This window comes from Dermochelys coriacea, chromosome 8, assembly GCF_009764565.3.
Source record: "Dermochelys coriacea isolate rDerCor1 chromosome 8, rDerCor1.pri.v4, whole genome shotgun sequence".
Lineage (NCBI taxonomy): Eukaryota > Metazoa > Chordata > Testudines > Dermochelyidae > Dermochelys > Dermochelys coriacea.
In genome coordinates this window covers 102018016-102035156 of record NC_050075.1, presented here as the reverse complement: position 1 = coordinate 102035156, position 17141 = coordinate 102018016, and the positions used below count along the sequence as shown (strand labels likewise).

Below are 17141 nucleotides of genomic sequence, written 5' to 3'. Positions count from 1 at the left end.
TTTGGAACTGTTTGTTTGGCCACGTCTATGGAGACAGCCAAGCCAAAATGTGCTCAGTAAAGTTGCTGGGTTGGTAATATTGGCTCATAAGGGTCCATATGCTCATTCTGTGCACACATGTGGATGTGCAAAAATGCTTCTCTGAATTGTGCATGCAGTTTCTGCAGCTGCATGCATAATCATGGTAACTGTGCATGCAAATGACCACATGCTTGTCTAACTGGTCAACCTTGCCCACACTTCCTGTGATAATCAGCACAATCATGGGAAGTCAGCACACAAGCTATGCAGGCAAAGATGCCCAGAAAATTAGGAAAAATCTGGTCCATATTGTGCTCATTCAAGGCTACCAGCAATTGGATGGTCCGCAACATGTGCCCATTAAAAGAAACAGGTTTTCATGTGATGAAGCTTTAAATCAGGTAGTGTCAAACCCTCCTCCCCAAATGTTGTGTTGCTTGAAATCTGAATCCATTTCTTTTATCCACTTTCTGCACACGGCCCCCGTTGTTAAAATGGTTCGAGCCAGAACGCCCACATCCAAACACCCCAATCTTGCGGTGATCCATGTTGGGATCCAGATTTGTGTCTCTTGGGCTCAGCCTATAGTTAAATCAGAAACAGAAAGGATAGCTCTACACTCTCCTGTGCTTATTCATGTGTTTGTTTGGGATATTCTATTCTATTCTATTCTATTCTATTCTATTCTATTGTTTGCAGATGCACAAGATTAACCATGCATGTTTAGATATGCATGAGGAATAGACATATATATTTGTCCCTATTGTTAAACACTTTGCAAGGTTTTTTCTTCTTTTTCCCCCTCCTCTCTGCACCTTATTCCATCTCTGTGTAGCTTTTTTTTCTCTGCTTGGTCTCAGCCCCATATTGCTCTCTGTTATTCGTTGTCCTCTGTCTCTCTTCCCGACGCTGTTCTTAAACAGAACATTAGGCTAATAACTTCAAGTTCAGGTCAGATCCTTGAACCTACTATGTCTGAGCAGTGCTGAATTTAGGCAAATTATAAGCTGGGAAAAAAGTGCAAGCTCTTTTGTCTTTCCCTGAATTCGAGGGTCTGAGGCGTGGGGAAAAAAGTTTCAGGTTGTATATTTGGCAATTTAAAATGTGAAGGTCATTATGCCTTTGGTTGCCCACAAGACACACACTCCTTTCTATGTCTTACAAAGCAACTATAGTAGAACCAGGCATCACACATAGTCCCCATCTCAAAACATTTCCGGAGCAAAGTAAAGTACCCTCGGAAGTCCTGGAGATGCCAGTACTTACTTGTACAAAAATCTTTGACAGCCTGCAATGCTTAAAATCCTGCTAGCTAATCAGGGTTTCCCTGTGATACATATTAATTAGGACCCTATCTGGAAATGACTTAAGTGTCTCCATGAAACCATATCTAAGCTTTTTGTGAATCCACTCAGACAGTTTGCACACGTTTGCAACACTTTCTAGTGGCAGCACTATACTTGGCCTCATAGATACTGAGCTGCTCCCAGAGAAACAGTCTTTGCTCCCAGTTTTCTAAAATTGCCCATTTCATGGGTGAATGTCATGGGTATAATTCTCTGTGGTCCATGTTCTGCCCTTTGCTACCCTGGTCAATGAAAATGTTCCCAAGTGCATAACCCACAGAGAGATCTCTAATGTTTGGAGAAAGGGGAATTCTATGGTGAAGGTGACAAAACCTTTTTTTACATGGGGACTTGGAGTTTGGGATGCTTGAATTCCAAGCTGATTCCAATCCAATTATCCATTTCATATTTAATTGATAAATATTGGGTTGAATTCATCCCTGGTTTAATGCCATTCACTGCTATTTATCTTAATAAATGCACCTGAAAATAATAAAGCACGTGCTCAATCTAAATGAAATGCAAACTTAAATCAGCCTTGTAAAATTAGCATCACCATCAGGGTGAAAACACTATTGTTGACTTGTATTTTAATAGCCTGTCAAAAAAAAAAAAGATCCCAGGTGAGTGTATTTATCTGAGATGCACCTAAATCTGAAATGCACTTTTATTCATCTTTGCAGGATCCACAGAATTTTACAAAGCTGTATAAAAGTGCATCTCAGATTCAGGATATGAAAAGCCACTTTAGTGTAAAGAGTGGGTTCCCCCCCACCCTCAGCTTTTTGATAGGAGATAGCAATCTGATTTTCTTTTCTTTTCTATGAAATAGATGATATGCCATGCATCCTCAAGTTAAAGACTTCAAGGACCCAGCCATGGGAACATCTGGCAAGTGAAAGCTTTGGATATGGAAAACATAAATGTAGAGGTTCATATTTATAAATTGGAAGGGCCATCAGGACATCTGCTAACAAGCTTTCCTCCAGAGTCTGTTTGCTGCACACGGTTGTTCACAGGCAACAATAAACATGAGCATGAATCATGTGCATGGCCTGCTGTTCCTTTGAGTAGCTGAAGAAACATATGCTCTGGTTAAACATAAATGCTCTGCTCTCACAACACAGAAACACAAGTGTTCGCAAACCTCACAGCAAAGTTCTTGTATACCAGACCTCATAGGGATCTGTTCCTGGAATGGGCTAAAAATAGCCTGCAAAAAATCCTTGCATTTACACAAAGAGAGTCAAGCCCACTTAGTAGCAACCTGTTCAATGGAAAATCCCATATTTTTCTCCAGACTTTTTTTGTGCAAGGGTCCAGTCTTGAGCCCCAAACTCCCGTGACCTCCAATGGAGTTTGGGGTGTGTATCCCATGTCTGGAACAGATCCCAATTTAGCACAATTGTGACCAACACATCAAACATTAAAAAGTATGTACATAAAATCAAATTTCTTTTCCATTTATAGTACAGGCATCTTTCCTCCAACAGGTGCCAGCAAGGAGTACCTTACAAGCCCCTGAAAAAAAGTAACACAACAGATAGCAATCATAATAATAATCATAATAGGGACAGAGGATTTTGCTAATTGGTCCTCTGATCTAGGTGCCTGTAGGATACTGTTCACAGACATCAAGGCCCAGATCCTTAGAGTATCTCTACACTGCAGGCAGGAGGCATGATCGGGAGGGGTCATAGGCTGGAAGCTAGACTGTCCCACTGCCTCTGTGGCAGCAATTATACAGCTATTGTTATTCAAGATGGCTTTGACCTGTCTAGATCAAAGTTAGCTCAAGTAGGAGAACACATGCTGCAATCACACCTCCAGCCTGCAGTGTAGATATACACTCAGATCTATTTATGCACCTAACTCCCATTAAAATACCTTTAAGGAGCTGGGCCCAACAGCCTAATCAGTTAGCATTAATACTGGCTCCACATATAAAAAGTAGTCAAGAAAAGGGGGAAAAAAAGAAGAAATAAGATGGAGGAAAGCGGTGCTCTCTATTAAAAAAGAAAGTTGTTGCATACCTGATGCCAGTATAATTATTGTTTGTATTACAGTAATGCCAAGAGGCCACTATGGGGCCCCACTGTGTTAGGCGCTGTACATACACATAGTCAGAAATAGTCCCTTCCCCAAACAGTTCGCTGTCCCAAAGCCCTGATCCTTCAAAAGCTTATACAAGTGCTTAACCTTTTTGTACTGAAGTCAAAGGGACTATTCCCAGTGGATAAAGTTAAGCCCTTGTGTAAGTCTTTGCAGGATCAGAGCCTGAACAGGCAAGAAAGAAAAAGGGTGAGAGAAAGAGATACAAAATAAAAACAAAAGATGGGGAACGGAGGCACAGAGAAATTAAACATTTTGCTCAAGGACACAGAATAAATCCAGCAGTCAGGACCTGAGCCCAGGTGTCAGTCCAATGCCTTAACCTCAAGACCATCCACCCTCCTGTAAGTAGAATGCTACTATGCAGTATGAAGGCATGCACATCACCTAATTTAGTGTAAGAGGTGTGATTATCATAGCTTGGCAGCTACCAGTTCTTACAACCAAATCTGAACCAAACACTTTATTTATACCATGTCAGACAGACCTGAAGTGGCTTAACAAAACATGGTTGCAGCAGGGTTATACTTTTTCAAGCAAAGAAACCCTCAACATTATGTATACGTATCATGCATCTTCTTAAACACTAGATGCCATGCAAGTACTAGAAAACAGAAATGAAAGAAATATTCCTGTATAGGATCCATACCAAATCTTGCATCTGCATTTACATTCCTATTAGCATACTGAGAAGGAAGAAAGGGAAAATGTTCTTGGATTCCTGAATAGGGAGTAACTATACATACAAAAATCTTTGCAGATCTGGCCTCTAGTTTGGTTAGTTTCACTCATTCACCCAGTTGGAAATATTTAACCAGTAACAAATGCAGAATTTAGATTCAAAGACTGCTCAAAATCCTCTACCAGCAAGATACAAATGTTCTATTCTACATGTTTATTTGCCTACTTTTGCAGGAAAAAAGCTTTGCTTAAGGTAGTTTATTGCTGAAAGTAGTGAAGAGAATACAAAACGCGTTGCCTGTTTCTTCATGCTCCTGAAAGCCAGACAGTTGTATAGGCTAATTTCTGCCCTCAGAGAGACATGCAGAAAGGCCAATCAAGTCAGTGACAGTTCTGTAGACAGATCTGAAAGCACAATTTGTGTGCACTTGGCCAACATAAAATAAAAAGTTGCAGTGTTTTAGAGTGCTAACATGAATAGCAAAATCATCCCTGGACTTTCGGAGAATTATTTTTTTACTTCTATAGCCTGCCCTATTTCCTACTGGAGAACCATAAAATGTCCTTTTTGACTGAAGGTAGGGTGACCAGACAGCAACTGTGAAAAGACAGGATGGGGTGAAGGGTAATAGGCACCTATATAAGAAAAAGTCCCAAAAAACGGGACTCTCCCTTTAAAAATGGGACATCTAGTCACTCTAATTGAAGGTACATTTTATAAAATGTGCTTGGTAGTCTCTTATAAAAGCCCACTGTACACAGAAGTGATGTCTAGTGGTTAGAATGGGAGACTGGGAGTTGGAACTTCTGGGTTCTATTCCTGCTTCTGATTCATACACCTTTTAACCTTGGGCAAGTTACTTAGGACCATATTGTGCCTTCAAGGAACAGCTCTGCCCGAGGGCGATACAGCCTGTCCCTCCCTCACCCGCAACACTCAACTGGTTGATGTGGGGCGGGGGACATGAGGTCATGCCCCCGATTCTTTGGGCAGATGTGTCCACTATTAGAAAGAAAGAAAGAAAGAAAGAAAGAAAGAAAGAAAGAAAGAAAGAAAGAAACTTTGTCTCTAAGTATAGACACTGCACAGTATACTCAATGATTATCAAAGTGGTGTAAATCTCTTAAATGATGGCAAATAATAAACAATGAGACTTTTCTTTAGATTTTTTTGGAAAATAAAAAGTTGATAGCTCGGCGTATTTCTTTGATCACATTTCAGCAATGCAAGTTTCTCAAGAACATTAGGAAACTTAAGCCTAGTGAAACTAACAAAAACGAACAAAAAGTAGCTTTGGACCCATAGCCTGTTTATCATATGAAATCATGGCTGTGCATCTCTTTAGCTATGTCTGGAGAATAGCAAATGAACCTTGTAGTTTTATAAGGTGAAAGACGTTATTACCCCAAGCAGACTGCCAAATTTGGAGTATTAGCGTGATAATGCTAGAGTTTAAGACACGTGTCAGAGTTTTCCATTTCTTGTTGTGATGCATGACAAAATTCTAAACTGAACACATTTCACCATCTTAATTAATACATTGTGTGCACTTTGACCAACCTGCTAATCCAAGAAGCACTAATAAAAACCAGGAAAGAAACTATGTCAAAGCCATATCACAGGCTACAGTGAAAAGATTTGCCTCTTATTCATATTGTGCTGAGTTATACTTTGTCATTTTTCAACTTTTGCAAAGATTTTATACACTCATCACTTTTACCAGGATACAGTAAATATCAAGCACAGATATTGGGCCCAGTCCTGCTTTCAATTATGCCCATGCAACTTCATTGATTTGTCTCATTTTATACTTAAATGGTACTCTCCCTGTGGCATAGATTGTCTTTTTGTTCTCTGTTTGTACAGCATCTAGCACATTGGGGGTCTAGATCCATGACTAGGGCTCCTAGGCACTCTGATGATGATAATAATAAAATAATAATGATAATAATAATAGTGGGATTGCATCCTGGTAATTGAGACAAGAATGTGTTCCTCTGACAACAGTCTACATGATGAAATGCAGTAAAGACAAGTGCAAAGTTCTTAAGGAAAACTCAAATGCACAGCTACACAAAGTGGAATAACTGGCTAGGTGGCAGTACTGCTGAAAAGTATTCAGGGTTATAGTGAATCACAGACTGACTATGATCAATAATGTGATGCAGCTGAGAAAAAGACTAATATCAATCTGGGGTGTATTAACAGAAACGTTGTATGCAAGACACGGGAGGTCGTTGTCCTGCTCTACTCGGCACTGCGGTGATCTCAGCTGGAGTATTGTGTCCAGTTCTGGGCACCACACTTTAGGAAAGATGAGGACAAATTGGAAAAAAAACCCAACAGATAAAATGTTTAGAAAACCTAACCTCTGAGGAATGGTTAATAAAATGGGGCATGTTTAGTCTTGAGAAAAGAAGACTGAGGATGGACCTGGTAACAGTCTTCAAATGTGCTGTTACAAAGAGGATTGTGATCATTTTTCTCTTTGTCTACCGAAGGAAGGACAAGAAGTAACAGGCTTAATCTGGAGCAAGGGAGATTAGGTTAAATATTAGGAAAAACATTTTAACACTAAGGGGAGTGAAGCTGTGGAACAGGCTTCCAAGGGAGTTTGGGATCGCCATCACTGGAGGTTTTTAAGAACAAGTTGGACAAACACCTGTCAGGGATGGTTTAGGTTTACTTAGTTCAGCCTCATCACAAGAGGCTGGATTTAATGACTTCTTGAGGCCCCTTCCAGCCCAACATGTCTATTAATCTATGTTAAAAGGCTCTTATATTAAGGTCGCCAACTCTCATGATTTTAGGGCGAGTCTTCTGATATTTGATGGAAAGCCTCAGTGCCTAGAAGTCAGGTGATCACATGAGAATTTATCTGTCTGAAGCACTTGCATCACAGTGCGTTCACTATTGTCGCTTGGCACCTCATGGTCTTTAATGTATTTATCCACCCAACACCCCTGTGAGGCGGGGCAGTGCTAGTCTCATGTTTGGTAGCTAGGGACCTGGGAAACAGACGCTAAGTGACACCTGCAAGTCACTCAGGAAGTCTGCAGCAGAGCGGGGAACTGAACCTAGGTCTACTCAAGTCCTAGGCTACTGCCATGACCAATGGACCATATTTTCTCTCAGACTACATTTAAATAAAGTAAGTTTCCATAGTTGCGGAGACCAGCTTGAAAACATGGCCGAAATGCACCCTGATGGCTCAGAAATCAGAAGGGAAATAAAAAGAATCCCACATTAACTATTAAAAAAAAACAACTTAAGCAAATTTCACAACTCTTTGAACATTCGGGGAATGGCCATAAACACAGAATGTGGAATACAGGAGGGATTTTCAAACACACTCACTGTTGGCCTAACGGTGCTGCCATTGAAGTAAAGGAGTTTTACCACCAACTTCAATGGAAGGAGTTGTCAGGCCAATGCTTTGGAAAATCCCCCCAGACACTTTCAAAGTACAAATATTTTGATATTATCAGGTATAATTATGAATTACTGTATCTACAAAGGAACTTGGTACACATGACTAATTAGTTTCTCATAAAAAAGAATAGATGATTGATTCCTGGTCCCGATTGGGGATTGATAAATAAAATATTATAATAACTAATAAAAATGAATGCTTTTACATAACACCTTTCACTTGAAAAATCTCAAGTGACTAACAAACATTAAAGGGCCATTAAAGGGCTTGATGTCTGCTGTGCGGCTCAGAGGCAGCAGGATAATGTCACTCCGGTGAGTAGAGCAAGGCAGGAAATGCTTTTCCTGTTCCACCAATATTTTGGAGAGTTCAAAATCGTTTTCCCTTCTTGACTCAGGACAAAAAGTCAAAAGCTGAAAATGATTCATGAATAAGGCTGTGAGTCATGGAGGTCACAGATTCTGGGACTTTCTGGGACCTCCGTAACTTCTGCAGCAGCAGGTTCGACTGACCCCAGGACCACCTAACCACCTCAGGTAGCCTCCGGGCCAGCCACACCGGCTGCTGCTGGGGCAGTCTCGGGTCATCATGTGCCACCCCCCTCAGCAGCAGTGATGGTCCTGGGCCACATTCTGCCACTCCCCCACCCCCTGGAGCACCAGCGGTGGTCCCGGGACATGCACCGCTGCCCCCCTCAGCAGCAGCAACAGTTCTAGGCTGCGCATGGCCACCCCTGCCCCCTGGAGCACTAGTGGTAGTCCTGGGACGTGTGCCACTGTCCCCCCCCAGCACCAGCAGTGATCCCGGGCTGCCTCCCCCAGCATGTGTGGTGCCCCCAGGCTGCGCCCTGCCCCAGAGCACCTGCTGTGCCCTGGAGCCCCCCCTCCAGAGCATCTGCAGTGCCCCCGGAGCGCCCCCTCCAGAGCACTCATGGCGCTCCCAAAGCCCCCAATCCAGAGCACCCAAGATTTAGTCAGAGGTATATACTATAAGTCATGGACAGGTCACTGGCCATGAATTTTTGTTTACTGCCTGTGACCTGTCCATTACTTTTACTAAAAATACCCGTGACTGAATCTTAGCCTTATTCATGAACTGAAAAACTGATTTATTTTTTTAGTTTGGATCAATTGAAATGTTTTGTTTAGATCATTTCAAAATGTTTTGTTTCTGGTTTTTTCCCTTGTCCAATAGAAGTTGTGGGGGCAAACAAGTTAGTTAGTTTTTAGAGAGAGCTGGACAAATTTATGAGTGGTATTGTATGGTGGGTTGTTTGTGATGGGAGGGGGCAGCCCGGGAGTCCCTTCTAGTTTATGTCTTATGTACCTAAAAATCTCATGTTTCAGGGCATCACCCAGTCTCCCGTAAGGGTCAGGAAGGGATCCCCCCAAGTCGTCTTCTTCTTCTTCTCTCTCTCTCTCTCTCTCTCTCTCTCTCTCTCTCTCTCTCTCTTTTTTTGGTCTCTTACATGAGTAGCTTCAGGAATGGCCATGGGGGGAGATGGGACATTGGATGGGGATGGCCAGTGTTCTGAGGTGGCACAGAGTATTCTCTCTCTCGGGTGCTTGACTGGCCGGTTCTTGTTCACACACTCAGGGTCTAACTGATCACCATATGTGGAGTCAGGAAAGAATTTTCCCCCAGGTCAGACTGGCAGTGACCTTGGTTTTTTTTTTTTTTAACCTTTTTCTGCAATGTGGGGTATGGATCACTTGCCAGGATCATCTGGGGTATGGATCACTTGCCAGGATCATCTGGGTATATCTCACTCAATCAATTAGGTCACAGTGGGGCCTTGGGCACTGGTGTTTATCAGTCTCTCCTATTCTCTGCTTGTGACACTTGATAGTTTAGTCTCCTCTGGACTATAATACTTTGGTCTAATTTTGGTTGTTGGATTTAGTGTGAGGGTGCTGGAGGTCAGACTACATGCCCTGGTGGTCCCTTCTGGCCTTTAACTCTCTGACTCTCTGACTATTAATTTCTTTCTTTTTGTTTCTTTTGTTTTAACCTTTTTCAGTCTAATTAGCTTAAATTTCTAATCCAAAAGTCATTTTGAACTGGAAAAGGAACACTTTTCATTTTAAAAGTTCTGAAACAGTTTTCCTTGACGTTGTTTTTCCCCTTGACTTGGGCATTTCATCAAACCTGATTCTGTTTCGTGAATTTCAGTTTAGACCAATCAGCATTTTTCAACAATAAAACAATTCACTGGAAAATTCCCAACCAGATCTAATTGCAAGTCCTCCTGATGAAGTCAATGGGATTACTCAGAGTAAACATGATTCCTAGCAGTCTGTGTTTTGCAAAGTTAAATCAGGGCCCGAACCAGTAAAGCACACGCACAGCTTTAAGCACATGTGTGCTTGGAACTATGCACAATGGAGGTATGCATATGCTTAAAGTCTCACTTCCTTACTTTTAAAATCTAGAAAGCAACACCATCCGATCATAATACCACATAGCTATTTCAATGGGACTACTCACAAGAGAACAGCAAGCAAGATTTGGCCAGGAACTTCATATTTCATTTCATAAAAAAAAGAATTCCTTAAGAACGAGCGTAAGAGTCTCCAAGTCACTCAGGAGACATTTGGAAGCTGATGTTTACACTGAACTGGTTAATAACTGGCTGCATTTTGTAGTCACTTGAATATTTGTTGAAGAGCAATAATTGGAGCATGTTTTCTAACAAGTCAGAAGGAAATCAAGCCAATATCCCTTCTTGTTTGAGGGCACTCCTGGAGGCATCACTGTGATATCACAATTATCTGAAAAGAAAAAGATTGCTGGGGAGAAGGAAGAAGGAAATGGTGGATGGGGTAGTATTTAATAATTAATCAGGAAGTGGACACAAGTTGCAGTAACTTACTTAGGTTACATACTGCCGTGAGATTTAGGATCAGATAATTTTGTTGCCCCTTTATGATGCTCTGGAGGTGCAAAGGGGATATCAACTAGGTGGACATGGCCACCAGAGAATTCTCTCAGTAGAGAGGGAATTTCCAGGTGGTGCAGGGTCAGGTTAGCAGCTCTGTATCCCCACCTTGCAGTTCCTTAGTGTAGGGGGCCTGAAGGAGGCATGGACCGGAAAGACAAGCGTTGTATGGCCCTGTGGATCTAGCACCTGGAAGCGGGCATCTCCAGGCTGTAACCAGCTTGTACTCCACTGCCCACGACCCTTTGTGAACACAGATCCAGGGAAGTCCCACCTCAAGGGCTCTGATTGGCTCTCCACCCTTTATAAACCTAAGGGGTATTCCAGAAAGTGTCTCAGCAATGGTGTGGATTCCCTGTAGCTACCACAACCATTCCTTGCTCCTGAACTCCTGGCTTTGACCTCGGCTTGATTTGGACTTCACCTTGTGACTCAGATCCCGAAATCTGACCCTTGGTATCAGTCCTGGCCTGGAACCTGATTATGCGCTCCTCTGCCACTCCCTGCCTCAGGTTGGTCCCTGTTCTGACCCTGGTCCTGACTGCCTGTGGGGGTTCCTGACAGGTCTGGCTTAAGCCTCTCTGTTCCTGGCTCCTGGAACAGCTCATTGGAGTCATAGGTAACTAGTCACAAGTTAGAGAAGTCCCAAGGCTACTCTCTAACTAATGCTGGGGTCTAGACAGGGCTCCAGCCAATCTGATAACAGGGGAAACACAAACCATAGAGCCACCATTACCCTCTCCCCATTTCCTATATTGAGCATAGATTGGCTGGAACAGAGAATGGAGCCCATAGTGTCCATCAGTGGCTATGTATCCCTTTAGCATCCACTACACTAAACAGAGAGACTGATGGAATATTTTAAACAAACACAACCCCAGTGATGGAAATCTCAATCTCAAAGCCACCATATGAAAGAAAGTCATCTGACCACAATTTACCTGTTAGACTTCAAAAGTGTCTTGGTCTCCTAAAAAGAAAAGCAGCCTTCTCTTTAATGAAACTAAGTACTATATTTCAGCAGTGTGTGTTGTGAAAGGGAAACAATTTGGATTCATTTACTGAAATTTACCTTTCAGATGCAGTTAAGCTGAATTAAAAGTTTGTACAAATTGACAGCATTCTGTTTTCCATCACTACATTGTCTTGAAGGAAAGGATAACAAACTAACTGACTTAAATTCCAGCCCAACTGATAAGGTTCACTATATAAGGGCATGATTAGGGGAGTTTATTGCACATTGTCACTCTTCATTCATCACTGGCTTAAAGTTTTTAGTCTGAAATAGCTGTCACTTCAAAAAGAAATGGACGTTTGTAATGTTACTGCATTCATCTGGGGTTGAACATTCACCAATGGGCTATCAAGGAAATGCCATTCCCATTCACAGTGGGATTTTATTTCATTTTCAGGCAACAACAGACCTGCAGTTCCATGGCTACATTAGACACACTTAATCCTTTCCTTCTTCTCTGACCAAGTCTCCTCCCCGCTCCTTGAAATTTTCTACATTTGCTCCCATTTTTCATTCTGCATGAAGCTGAAGCTTCTATTCACCTTCAGTGCACTCCATAACTCCACCCCATTAACAGCTCTTGCTCAAGGCTCAGCAAGGCTGTTAATCCCTGATTTGCCCCTCACTCTCATTCTGCTCTACCCAGTCCTTCCTTCTCACCATTTCATTTGTCCCTTTCACTTCCTCCAGACTCTCTGCCTTATTCCAAATTATCTCAGCTCCTGAAATAGTCCTCCATTCACCAACCTCCCCGCCTCTCTACCTGTAAGGAACTTCTAAAGACCCTTCTATTCTATAAAGTGCTCAAATGACAATGTCAACAACCGATGGTGTATATATTCTCTAGTGTCTTGTAGTATTTTTTGCTTATGGTTTTAGAGCCTAAACCATTAAGGGCAAGGACCTTGTCTGTTTGCACTCAAATGCCTACAGTATTTTAATTGCCCCAAGCATATAATCAGTAATTAACTATTCATATTAGAAGAGGAAACTGAGTTGACAGTTTCAATGGAAACAGTAAAACTCTCCCCATCCTACTGAAGCAGTGACCCTCTCATAGGGTGACCAGATGTCCCGAATTTATAGGGACAGTCCTGAATATTGAGTCTTTTTCTTATATAGGCTCCTATTACCCCTCCACCCGTCCCGATTTTTCACACTTGTTGTCTGGTCACCCTACCCTCTCAATGCAATCCATCCATGCCCCCCAGCCCCCGACACTCCCACCTTCCCCCCAAAAATCCCAGCTAAGCTAGCTGAACTGCTCAACATTTAGTTTTGTGGAAATCAAAATGTTTCATGCAAAGAAACAAATTTAAAATAAAATGAAGATTTCTGAAAATGGAAATGAAACCATTTGGTTTCATTTCTAATTACAATTCTCGTTTCATTTTTGACAACCAACGTTGCCATGAGAAAGGGACATTTTAATTTTGTTTAAGTTTTTCTTTTGTTTAAAAAATAATCAAAATTGGCCATGGCACATTTTTGAATGAAACTGTTACATTTGAAAAAAAAATAGTTGAAATAAAATTGTATTTTTCAACCCCCACATATGACATAGTTCAGCTTTGTAACAAATCTTGGTTTTGTCAGAGCAACAAGGGGAGGTGAATTCCAGATCTAGAAACCTTCTACCAGAGGTGAAAGTAAGCCGCTACTGTGTACCGGCAAGAGCCAGTATGCTGTGTCAGACTGGACCGGCTTCCCTGGAGGTGATTCAAAAGGCCCAGGGCTCTAACCGCTGCGGGGAGCCCCTGGCCCTTTAAATCACTGCCAGAGCTCCAGCAGCCGGGCTCCGGCGGGGATTTGAAGGGCCCAGAGCTCTGACCACTGCAGGGAACCCCGGGCCCTTTAAAGCGCCACCTGGAGCTTCAGCAGCGGGGCTCGGGTGGTGCTTTAAAGGGCCCGAGGCTCCGCGCAGTGGCTGGAGCCTCTAGCCCTTTTAATCCCCGCCAAAACTCCGGCAGCCAGGCTCAGGAGGGGATTTAAAGGGCCCAGAGCTCCGGCTGCTGCGGGGAGTCTCAGGCCCTTTAAAGTGCCGTCCGAGCCCCGAAAGCGCCGCCGGAGCTCCGGCATCAGGGCTCAGGTGCAGCGGCTGGAGCTCCGGGCTCTTTAAGTCACCGCCGGAGCCCTGCCGCCCTGGGGTAGTAGCGGCAGGGCTTCTGCAGTGATTTAAAGGGCCTGGAGCTCCGTGGCGGCTGGAGCCCTGCATCCTTTAATTTGCCCCTGCACCCGGGGGCTCCCAGCCGCCAGCTCTGGGGTGATTTAAAAGCCCTGGGGCTCCCAGCTGGAGCCCCAGGGCCTTTAAATCTTGAAAGGCTCCACCTCCTCTGGTTCAGGCAACGCCTCTTGCGGTTGAGGCTACCCCCCACTCAGGACTCCAGAGTACCGGTAAGCAACCTTTCAGTTACTTTCACCCCTGCCTTCTACCAGAACACCCTGATGTTATACAAATCTAGAGAATATCAGTTTGTGTGTGACAGCTAGTCCCAGCTCTCAGGATAGAATAAAAGGAGAGAGACAATGTCTAAAATAAAATAATAATAACGTATGATGTTAAATGATGACTCATCTTTATTAGACTATTTCAGATGGTGGCTATAACCCCAGAGCAAACTAGAAATACTGTATGAGTTAAGGCCTGAGTGGAACCATTAATTATGGATTTCCTGGCTTTTATAGGTTGAATTCAGACCTTTGATGTTCCTTTAACATTGTTCTCATTTGTTCATTTCCTTTGTTTCTGTATTGGAAGCTTAAAAAAACATGCTAAGATTTCCATGGACGTGTAGGAGATGGACTTTTAATCCACAGTCCATAAAAGCCCTGCAATTCATGGCTCATAAAGTCCTCTAATCCATGGTCAATAAAGCTTTGGAAAAGATCTCTGAAACAGTGATTTCAAAGTTCAGTGGGGTTCAGACAAGAACCTTTAATCTGGTTTAAATTTGCGTGTGTGCTCCCCCATTCACACATTTGGCTTTGAAACTCAACTGAAAATACTGAAGTTTGAAGGCTTTGGATGGAAACCGACTGACTTTTACATGCTTTTCACCTGAAATAAAAATGACACAGGTTCCCCTCCCACCCCAGCTTATCCCAGGTTTGTGCACCTTTCCCTCTTACCAAGTTTCCAGTGTATAACTTAACTCAATAATAGGGAAGCTAGGAAACAGCCATGAACTGGAAGAACATTCTTGGTATACTGGGCCAGAGCCCAAGATGGTGTAAAATCAGCCTAGCTCAGCTGTGGATCTAACCCATTTAATTTATCTTCACTTAAAAAATGCCCAGGAGTCAAGCTGGCCTCAGAATTATTCTATTGCACCCGTTCAGGGAATAATCATACTACAAACTCTAATAACTTACACAGTCTTATGTTCTACTAAGGCCAATGGGAATGGAACCATTTAAAAAATAACACCCTGTGCAATGCATAGCGCTAGCCCCAAAGTGCCGTTGATGCTGATGAAACGGAACTGCCAAAAGTACAATGTGCAGCAGCTGTTTTGTAAATTTCAATACCACATCCATTTTATTGGGAAACCAAAGCTTCCCATGAGCCTCTGATTCTGGATTAACAGTTTGTAATTTTTTTTTAAACGGAAGTTGCTTTAGAATTGTAACAGCACCAAAAAAAAAAAAACCAACAACAAAAAAAACCCAAACCCAAAAAATCATTTGAAAGCACTAAAGCAGATTTTTTCCCCCTTTTCAAAACTATTTTTGGAAGCAATACTTGTTATAAATAAAAAAAAATGAATAGCCAATTCCATCCAGCTGTTTGAACTCATAGCTACATAACATAGCAGGTATCCTGCCCTTCATCCTGAATTTATAGATAATTCAGGGAGTGTGGCTAACACCCATACCTCAACCAGATCTGAGCCTTTAACACACCCTTTTGTCCCACATGATGTTGAGCTGGGACAGGCGGTCCTATGGAATCCTGGGACACTGGACGACTTGGAACCCTTCAAATGGAAAACAAAGAGGTTGCCCTCCTCTGGGATAACTCAGATCACAAAAGCCAGGACTGAGTGCATGAGAGGTGGGGACAAAGCAGCTCCATCTGTGGAACAAACTTCCAGATGAGAGCAGGAGAATCCAGACTCTGACCTTCTTTAAGAGACACTGCAAAACCTCCCTCTTCCAAAGAGCCTTTCCACCACAGCATAGGTCACACTCAGAACAGTGATACCCTCACCTGTCGATACACCCCCCCGAAATAGGAAATAATACCTGTAACATGGGTAAATCAACCAATCACAACATAAAATAGTTCAAAAAAAAGAAATACCGCAAGCACAGTTTGGAGACTTCATGCTTTTGCTATCAATTTTAGATGGAAGGCGGTCAGATACTACTGTGATGGGCACCAGTATGTAATCCTAAAATGAACAGCTATATTGATAGATAGATAGCCATCTCCAAATAATGTTTGTTTCATTTCCTTTGGTTTGTTAGCTGGCCTTTATCAAGGCCTGTATTCTAAACCTCATCATGCCAACCTCTCTCTTTTCTTTTCCAGTTTGGACCCAATGTATCTATAACAGCTTAGCCTTCATCCTAACTCCCATATTCCCCCCTCTATGCCTGAAATATATCATCACACATTCCATCCCCCACTTCTTATCCCCAGAGTTCCCTCATGACTCATGGTTTGTTACATCAGCCAATCAGTGGGGGTCAACAGTCAAGTCTTGAGACAATGAGAAGGAAAAAGATGCTGGGGTAATAGCAATGACTCACCTGTCTTCTATTCGAACCCACAGGTCATTGAATTGCCTTTGGCGATGGTGTTTGTGCTGCTTCTTATGCCATTTCTTCTGACGGCCAAACTCTTCCAGCTGGCTGATGCTATCTGGTAGCAGGAGGTGAGGTGGAAGGCTGTCTTCTTCATCTGACTGAAGAGGAATCGAAGAGGGAGAAGACACTGGTACAGGCTCAAAAATATGGACAGCAGATGCAGCTGTTCCTGAGGACCCTCCCAAAGAAGGGCTTGCGTTCTTTGTCCTTGAGCTGCAAAACACATATAAATGTAATATGTGAATGGGTGACCATCCTAACAAAAGCCTGATAGAAAGAACTATACCAGCCTCTGTAAAGGCTGTGAGGATGCGAAGGGCTTTTCCTACAGCAGGTGGGGAATTTTTTGATTAAATGTTTTTTTCCCCTCAGAAAACATCAATTTGTCAAAACAAAAACTTTTCATGGGAAAGTGTCAGTTTCGACACATTTTTCAATTTGAAGAATTTTTGGAAAGAAGTTTTGAAATCGTCTAAGCATTTCATTTCAATATTTTAGAAAGGAAAAGATTTCTGGCTCAAACCATCTTTTTGTTAAAAACCTTAAAGACGATTAGAGTACAAAATTAAATTAAAAAGGTCAAAATCAAAACAAAAGATTTTGAAATGATCTAAATGAAATAGTTCAACTGACCTGCAAACTTTCCCTCCACCTCCCAGGTTTTCATTTTATAGAAAAAGTCAAGATTTTGACTTTTCATTCCTGTTTGGGACAGGAAAAAAATTGAAATCTCAAAAATGTTCAAGGGATGGAAAAACCTTTTTACTCACAGGTCTAGCTTT

General features: G+C 42.4%; 1 protein-coding gene across 1 annotated transcript in view; it reads right to left on the bottom strand.

Moving 5' to 3' along the window:
• Positions 1–17141, bottom strand: part of TRABD2B (TraB domain containing 2B) — a 414240-nt gene that overhangs the window by 10048 nt on the left and 387051 nt on the right. The window contains exon 6 of the mRNA XM_038414328.2: positions 16303–16572. Within this exon, the coding sequence (XP_038270256.1) occupies positions 16303–16572 (270 nt within the window). The remainder of the gene's footprint in view (positions 1–16302; positions 16573–17141) is intronic.